The 8,551-nt window shown below is 46.1% G+C and overlaps 1 protein-coding gene across 1 annotated transcript in view; it reads right to left on the minus strand.

Moving 5' to 3' along the window:
• WIF1 (Wnt inhibitory factor 1) overlaps positions 1 to 2,985 on the minus strand; it is a 51,585-nt gene extending 48,600 nt beyond the window's left edge. The window contains exons 1-2 of the mRNA XM_020785991.3: positions 2,397 to 2,985; positions 689 to 828 (exon numbers count right to left, since the gene is read on the minus strand). Coding sequence (XP_020641650.3) covers positions 689 to 828; positions 2,397 to 2,565 — 309 coding nt within the window. The 5' untranslated portion in view covers positions 2,566 to 2,985. The remainder of the gene's footprint in view (positions 1 to 688; positions 829 to 2,396) is intronic.
• Positions 2,986 to 8,551: the final 5,566 nt, after the last annotated feature.

Here is an 8,551-nt window from a genome sequence, read left to right on the forward strand (position 1 = left end):
ACAGTGAATTTTGTAATAATACATTTTGGCTGAGCCAAAAATTTGATGCACGTCAGGGTTTAAAATTTTGAGTTAAGTCTTGGTGTCTGTGGCAACAAAAGAAATTTAAAAGGGATCTGTGGTAAAGAAAAGGTAGGAACCACTGGCTTAGGCAATACAGTTTAAAATCCACATTGACACATTCATTAGGTAACCTTGGCTCTCTCAGCCTGGCCTACCTCACAGGGTTTTTTGTGAGGATAAAGTGGGGAGGAGGAGAACAGTCAAATCTGTGATCTTGAGGAGGCCAGAGAAAAGGTAGGAATATAGTAACAATCTATGTGTATATACCATGTAAGATTTCAGCTCTCTCTTATATACAGCAGATGGTATTTTCTCAACGTGATTATTTATCATTTGCTGGTGCAGAAACAGAGTTTCATTGAAAAGTGGGAGAGGGAGGCGGGGGAGGGGGAGAGAAGGAACACTGTATATTTTTGCCTGGCATAGAGTGGATTTATTAATATTTCTTATGACAGATGATTCATGGTGTCACTTCATAGCAATCTTCTGGCACACCTTTGAAATATTTCCACAAATATATACATAACCTAACATTTGGTCCAGTTAAAAATATTTTTCACCCCCCCCTCCCCGCATGACGGCCACCAGTTTCAAGCTGGACCACTCTCTCCCCACTTCTACGTACCTTTCCAGTTGCTTGCCAGGTGAAATTCATGGAGTGAATATTGACTGGAATAGCTGGCATTCGCTGCTGAGCTTTTCTGAAATCATGAGTGAAGGGGGCCATCTTCCCTTCTGAAACAATCAGAATATCCTCTTCAAAGCCTGTAAAACAAAACCAATTAACTCAAAACAGGTGGGAGATTAAATCCAAACGTGGAATGAAAAGCAAACATTTACCCCAAGAGCTTTCACAGAAAGACAAACATGCAGGCTTCCCCCAGAGAGGCCGCTCAAGCTTCCTACATGGAAAGCCCTTCTGTGTGGAGGGAAATGTGTGCAAATCACATGTCTATGGCCATGTGAAACAACTGTGCACAAAGCAAGTCAGCTGCCTGCACCCAGGTGAGAAATCAGTGACTGGCTGTCACAGACAAATGTTGTGGGGGAATGATAATCACCCATGACATTCTTTACATCTGACTTTGCATGAAAAAAACAATGGACAGCTTTCTGTTCAGGAGGGTAGACACAATTCTGCAAGCCTCTCACAGTCTGCAAAATGTTTTTTTTAAAAAAATTCTCCCCCAGAAGCCCTTTTTTGGACAGACACTGAATTCTGTCTGAGATTTCTCTCTTCCCTTTTTCTATTCAAGCTTTGAAAAAGATCAGCACCACAGAATTTATACGCTTCTTTAAGTCCTTCTATGAAACCAAGCGACAGTCCATTCAAATTTAGGACTTCGAGCCTATGCATACTAATGTGGGACTATGGCCCACCTTAGTCCATCTTAGAATTAGGTGGGCCATGGAGGAAAACATCTCTCCAGCTTCTTGTCTTTCTATGTTGGCAACCTTTAGATCTGTTTCTGAAACTTTATTTGGACAAAACGAGTTCAGTCTTGTGTATGTGGAAGGGTGGGTGGGTGGATGACTTTTGAAATTCCCTGTGGGCTCCTGACATGCCCACCGTCCCTCCTTACAAGCAGATAAATATAGGATTGCCCCTGTAAATATATTTGACCTGCAGGGCACAAGGGACAGGTATCCTGGCTCCAACATTTCAGCTCTCACAGTAGCCATCAGATGCCTACAGGGAGGATGCAGAGATGCACAATTGCCACCCTTGCTTCTGCTACCCAGAAACTGGTATGTTGCCTTTGACACTGGAATTACGATCCACTTGCCCTTACTGGTAACCCTTTGAAAGCTGCCCAGGTCAAAAGCCATAGTTATATACTGTGGTAGCACATTTCACGACTAAAAAGTCAGCGTGATTCAGTATGGAGGTGGGCTTATGCCTCCCCTGAGACCATGAGACTCCCTGGGCGACTTTGGGGCAGTCATCCTCCCTCAGTCTACCTCACAGGGAGGAGAACCGCTAGCTAAGCACCTTTCCCTGAGCTCACTGTGGATAAAAGCGAGATACAAGTAGTATAGCCAACAACCTATGTTGCGCTATCAAGGTCTACTTCGGGGCGCCCACCCCCTCCCTCCAGCTACTTAGTTCTACGTCTCCCTTAGCGGAAAGTGGAACCCAATGTCCCCCAAGGATTTGTCCCGCCGAGAAGAGACCGGGAACGGCGCCTGCGCGCAGTAGAGACCTCCTCGCGTGCGCCTCTTCCATCCTGCGCGCTCCCCCCTCCCCCGCGCGGGCGCTCCTAAAGCAGACAGGCACGCACCCCGCTGGCGGGAGACAGGAGGCTGCAGCGCGAGAGGGGAGCCCGCCTTACCTATTAACACGCGAGCTTGGTGGGCGTCAATCCACAGGTAGAGGGTGTCCTCCTGTCGCTGCGCGGCGTGTGCTGAAGGCAGCCTCGCGGAGAGGCACGCGAGGGCGCACAGCCACAGCGCCGCGGAGCCCAAAGCGCTCCTGCAGCCCCTGCTTCTCTCACCGGCCATCCCGGCTTCTGAATTGTCCCGTCGGGCAAAGGAGAGGGGATGGGGCAGCTGGCTTGTGTCGGTGGGGTGGCCCCCCTCTACGGGACTGCTTTGGCGGCTTGCTGCGGCTCTTCGAGCTCTCCTTTCACGCCGCTCTTTCGTACGCGCGACCCCAGCGAGAGTTTCCCAACTCTGTAAGGTCAAGGCGGGCGGGCGAGCGGGCGAGCAAGGCGGCTGGCTTTGCTTTGCCTTTCTGAGGAGGCTGCTTCCGAGGGTGGGTTTGCCGCTTGGCAGCCGCAGTCGTTCTGAGAGGGGGGACGTGCCCTCGTGAGAGGTACAGGAGGACGCGACCCCGTTCAGCTCCTCTAGGTGGCGCAGTGGCACTGAAGACGTATTGAAGCCGCCCTCTCCCGAAAAGTGCGCGCGGGCTTCGTGCGGGCATGGAAGAAGCGTGTGGGGGCTGTGGCGGGGGTGGGGGGTGGGACGCGATCCCTCCTATGGGATTTGGCAGGCTCAGCCCTGAATAACCAGCTGCTTTGCCACTTCCCCTGTTTGATCTTACTAAGGCTTCTCTCCCCCCCCTCACCGCGCCACTTCTTCAGATGGTCTCTCTTTTACGTTATTTATGTTTGCACTATTAATTTACTTTTTAAAAAAGCAAGTTTGTGCTTTTCCGCCTTATTTGACAGAGAAATCGTGCTCAACCGTAGAGTGAAGGCGATTTTTCCTGTTATCTGGTGGATTCTTCTCACTCTGTCTCCAAAGGACTGTACCCAAACTCACTGAAATAATTAGGACTCCTGCAAAAACAGAAAATTGACCTGAGGATGTTTGAGAGACAGAAGGAGACTGGGACTGCATCTGTCATGAAGACCCCATTCAGAGTACAGTATGTCTGGGATAAAACACCTCAGCAGAGGAACTTGGCTCAGTCCACTGCTTCTCACCCTGGTGCTTAGACTGCAACCAGATGTGCGCCACATCCACCCAATGGCAGTGCTGGAGGTGGAAAAGGCCAAAAGAGCAGAAGTGGTGCCAGCAGCAACAACCAACCCCACCGAGCCTTGAGCCCTGTCCATACTGCAGTCTTAAAAAACATTCCTCCTTGGGGTTCCCACCTTTGGTCTTGTGTAAGGACGGCTGTTAAAGGAGACCAAGGCCATGCAGGCCTCCTTGGAGTAACTCAGGGCCTGGATCAAACTGTGACTTTGCAGAGGACAGTTCTATTAACTTTGGCGCTGGGAGAAATGACAGGAGTAAGTGAACTTCTGGGGCTGTCACTGCATTTTTCCATGTATAAGATCCCCCCCCCTTTTCTAACCCAAAATTAAGAAATCTAAGCCCGCTTAGCAAGTGGAGGGGGAAAGCAGGGATCAAAGCGCTGCAGGATCACTTTGATCCCTGCTTTCCCCCCTTTTTTTCTAAGACCGCTTAGCAAGTGGAGGGGGAAAGCAGGGATCAAAGTACCTTGATCCCTCCCCCTTACTTCCGTGTATAAGACAACCCTCAATTTTTAATCTAAAGATTTTAGACAAAAGTATCATCTTATACACGGAAAAATATGGTACCTCCCCTCCCTGTTTTACAATAAACCCATTGACGCCAAGATAAAACCCTTGAGTTAATGGATATGAATGTGGAGGAAGGATTGCCTACCAACCCCACAAGGTGGGTGCGAGGACAGGGGGTGCACAATTTCTTTGTGTTTTGCTACCTCTCCAAAAGACACATAAAATACTAATCTGCAGAATGCTCCTGTATCTGAAGTCATATAGAAAATGAGTCTGTTCTGCCGAGCCTGGAAGTTACTTTCTAAGAATTCAACCACTAGAATTTTCTGGATAGCATGGAATCTGGAGGATTCTGATAATTTTTGAAAAAAAAAAAGTAATTTTCCCAGGTTGAACTCAAAAACTTTAGTTGGAACATATTCATGTGTATTATGTTAAAGTTAAGGCAGTAGCATATATAGCAATGTTGGAACCTTTTCTACACTGGTTTCATATTGTATTTGGGCCCAACTCAGTTCTGTCACTAGAACTGGAAGGGCAATTCCCTCTCTTCCCTGCATTGTCCTGTCTCGTTCCCCCCCCCCCCCCGCACCCCTTGGATGTGCTCTGGAGCAAGTTTTTGAATGATTCAGGGAGAAATACAATCCAACCACTAGTGCTAGAATGGCATTGCATTGATGGTAATACATAAAGGTTTTATTAGTTTCGTTTCGTTTAGTCGTTTGGTCGTGTCCGACTCTTCGTGACCCCATGGACCAGAGCACGCCAGGCCCTCCTATCTTCTACTGCCTCCCGGAGTTGTGTCAAATTCATGTTGGTTGCTTCGCAGACACTGTCCAGCCATCTCATCCTCGGTCGTCCCCTTCTCCTCTTGCCATCACACTTTCCCAACATCAGGGTCTTTTCCAGGGAGTCTTTTCTTCTCATTAGATGGCCAAAGTACTGGAGCCTCAGCTTCAGGATCTGTCCTTCCAGTGAGCACTCAGGGTTGATTTCCTTTAGAACTGATAGGTTTGTTCTCCTTGCAGTCCAGGGGATTCTCAAGAGTCTCCTCCAGCACCACAATTCAAAGGCATCAATTCTTCGGTGGTCTGCTTTCTTTAAGGCCCAGCTCTCACTTCCATACATCACGACAGGAAAAACCATAGCTTTGACTATGCAGACTTTTGTTGGCAAGGTGATGTCTCTGCTTTTTAAGATGCTGTCAAGATTTGTCATTGCTTTCCTCCCAAGAAGCAGGCGTCTTTTAATTTTGTGGCTGCTGTCTTCATCTGCAGTGATCATGGAGCCCAGGAAATTAAAATCTGTCACTGCCTCCATATCTTCCCCTTCTATTTCCCAGGAGGTGATGGGACCAGTGGCCATGATCTTAGTTTTTTTGATGTTGAGTTTCAGAACGTTTTTTGCACTCTCCTCTTTCACCCTCATTACAAGGTTCTTTAATTCCTCCTCACTTTCTGCCATCAGAGTGGTGTCATCTGCATATCGGAGGTTGTTGATATTTCTTCCTTCAATCTTAATTCCGGCTTGGGATTCCTCCAGTCTAGCCTTCCGCATGATGTATTCTGCGTATAAATTGAATAAGCTGGGGGACAATATACAGCCTTGTCGTACTCCTTTCCCAATTTTGAACCAATCAGTTGTTCCATATCCATTATTCAATATTTATCAATCTGTATTAAGTGCTATAAAATTTAAGCAGTGGTGTTTTCTTATTGGTACTATTAATTTAAAAGTGGATTTTGCATATGTAACTGCTGTCAGTGTAAGGATGCCCTCTGGTGGGTGATATTCATAATAGCAAAGTATTACTAAATTAGTTTTTACCTTACTTAGTTTTTTCCCATCCCCAGATTTGTCTGGGGATGGGGAAAATCTGATAATATTGCTTTCTCTCATGTTTAAACTAATTAAATCTGGTGTTCTTTCTGCATCAAATATGACAGATTCTGTTAATTTTGCTTAAATTCTGGCCGCAAACAGATTGAAATACTCTCCACGGCCATCACTGCTATTTATCCTGTTCTGTCCCTCCAATTAAGGTGGCATATGCCCCTCTCTTCCCTGCATGCCCTATCCTCTTCGTTAATTTACCCTTGCAGCAACGTGTGAGTTAGGCAGGCCTCTAGCCTTGTAATGCGGGACAGCCATATTTCTATGCCGGACTTTTTTTTAATAGAGAGGCACATAGCACCAATTAACAGACACACCTCTCACTGATTGAGAAAACGAAAGGACTAAGATACTGGAAGGGAAATGCCATGACTCTCCTCTTCTCTTCTCCTCCATGCAGAAAGTGCATTGACTTACATAATGAATTATGCAAAGATCAGGTTAGCAGAAACTTTAGTACAGGCATTTTCCCTGATTTCACTCCTCCCAGGGAGCCTGGCTTTGGTAATGCTCAGAGCCATACATTCTGGAAACAGAGAGGGAGTACTGCTGGTGGGCTGTCCTCTTTCTTGGTCTAACTAAAAAAATAGCATTCAGGGATTCAATTATGTAATGAAGCTTTAAACATCTGGAGGAACAAACATTCAGCCTGCCTCTCACTGCTCAAGTGGTGGGGGTTGGCAGGATATAGAAAGGGTCCCTGATAACGAGAGAGAAGTTTCAATCCTATATTAGTAACCCAAAACTAAGTTAATTGAACTAATTGGCACTGACTTCTGAAATTGCATTGCTGAGACAGCAGAATTCAAACTAGTATGCTCTGGAGTGACTGCTATAAAGCTAGCCTAGCAAACTGTGTTAGATTTTGCCCAACAGCACCATCACATTATCTTACCCTTTTGTGGGGGAGAAAACTATATATACCTCTAAAGAATTGTATGGTGTTGGAGTAACAAGCTAATGGGAAGATTATAGGATTAGACTGCATTTTGCTCATTTCGAAAAGTCACTGGACAAAGAATCGTAAAGAATAGTTCTGCATGTTGCAGTTAATGTAGTTTATGAATCCACTGTAGCTGCTGAGGCTCCCTTCTACAGGAGCCTTGGCTGTGTAGTTTGTTGAGGTGCTTTTGTGTTATCTGCTGTAGTGCATAGGAATGCGCTAAAGCTCTCTAGCTGAAAATTCTGTATACTTCATTGAATGACTCTACAAATGCAAAGATCCCATTGGATGGAGCTATGACAGGTAGAGTGGTATCAAACTGCTATTACTGTGTAGTATAGATCCACTCCTTGAACTGAATGATCCCACAGATAATCATGGGTGACACAATTTGTATTTTGCTCCTTCTGCCGTGCAGCTCCTTAAAACTTACCCTGGTGGGCTAGGGGATCTTCCAGAAGAATCTGTGGGTTAGTGCTAGAGGCTTATAGGAGAAAGCCATTCTGACTTATTCCTCCAGTAGAAAGCTACTCCTGGATCCCTGGAAGAAGTCCTTTTCTGTTCATACAGGGACAATTCTGGATGAAGTCCAATGGATACAATTATACCCCTGTTTTTAATAACATTCATCATCTCTAGGAAGCAATTGTAAGCCTGGGATCATTTAACTAAATTTAGGACTGTGAAGAGGAGCCTAATGTCACAGTCAAGCCTGGAAGTGAGCCGTCTTCTTAACTGTCTGGGGTGGAAAGTGTCAGAACCCTTTTATCCACTTTGCCTACGAGGATGGAAGACCTAATTGTAGGGGGACGGCTGACTGAAGAGAGAAAGGGAGAAGAAAAGGCAGGAAAAGGGAAGGAGGTGATAGAAGGCTTCTTGATGACAGGAGAGGGAGAGACGGAGAGAGTGGGAAGTTGGAGTTCAGAAAAGTGGATTGGACTGGAAAGATAAGTAAAGGAGGGAAATAGTGCAGGGCCACAGAAGGAAGAGGAACCCTATGTGTTTTCTGTTCCTCAGACAGAAGAAGGAAAGAGGAGGTGGCTATGCGCCGGGACGAGGAGGTCCAGGATTAGAAATACAATTGGGGGAAGTAGATCCTTTAGAATGGACCATGTATGTATATCTGAAAGGGAAGGGTCCCTGGAAGAGGGTGGTGGGACCAGACCCTATTCCAGCAACGCAGACACCGTGTGAGGGAGATTGGGCTTGAACACCCGTGCTGTGGAACGATCTGCGTGGTGAGGAGCAACCCTACAGACTGCAAGAAATTTGGAGTGTTTCCGCGTTAAAGGATAATGGACTAGTTAATGGACTTCCTATGTTGTGGTCTGAATCTTCATTAGTTGCCAGTCCCATTGGACCTACAGAAGTTGTAATTGATCCCCCCTCTGGAAAGTAAACGTTTGGTTAACAGTACTGTGTCTCCTGTGATTAATCCCGTCAAAAAAGAAGAAATGCTTAATTTTTAAACAGAACCAAATCACAAGGGTCCTCGTGTGAATGTAGTAACCTTGAGTTCCCACGTGCATTTTTATAACTTGGTGATTTTAGCACTGTACTCAGGTTTTGTTTTGGTCAAGCATCTGCTAGAGTAAACTCGCTGTGGCTTCCAAGCATGGTTACAAACTACCTGTCAGAAGTCAGGCTGTTCTAACCTCTT

The sequence above is a fragment of the Pogona vitticeps genome, chromosome 5 (assembly GCF_051106095.1).
Source record: "Pogona vitticeps strain Pit_001003342236 chromosome 5, PviZW2.1, whole genome shotgun sequence".
In the NCBI taxonomy this organism is placed as follows: domain Eukaryota; kingdom Metazoa; phylum Chordata; class Lepidosauria; order Squamata; family Agamidae; genus Pogona; species Pogona vitticeps.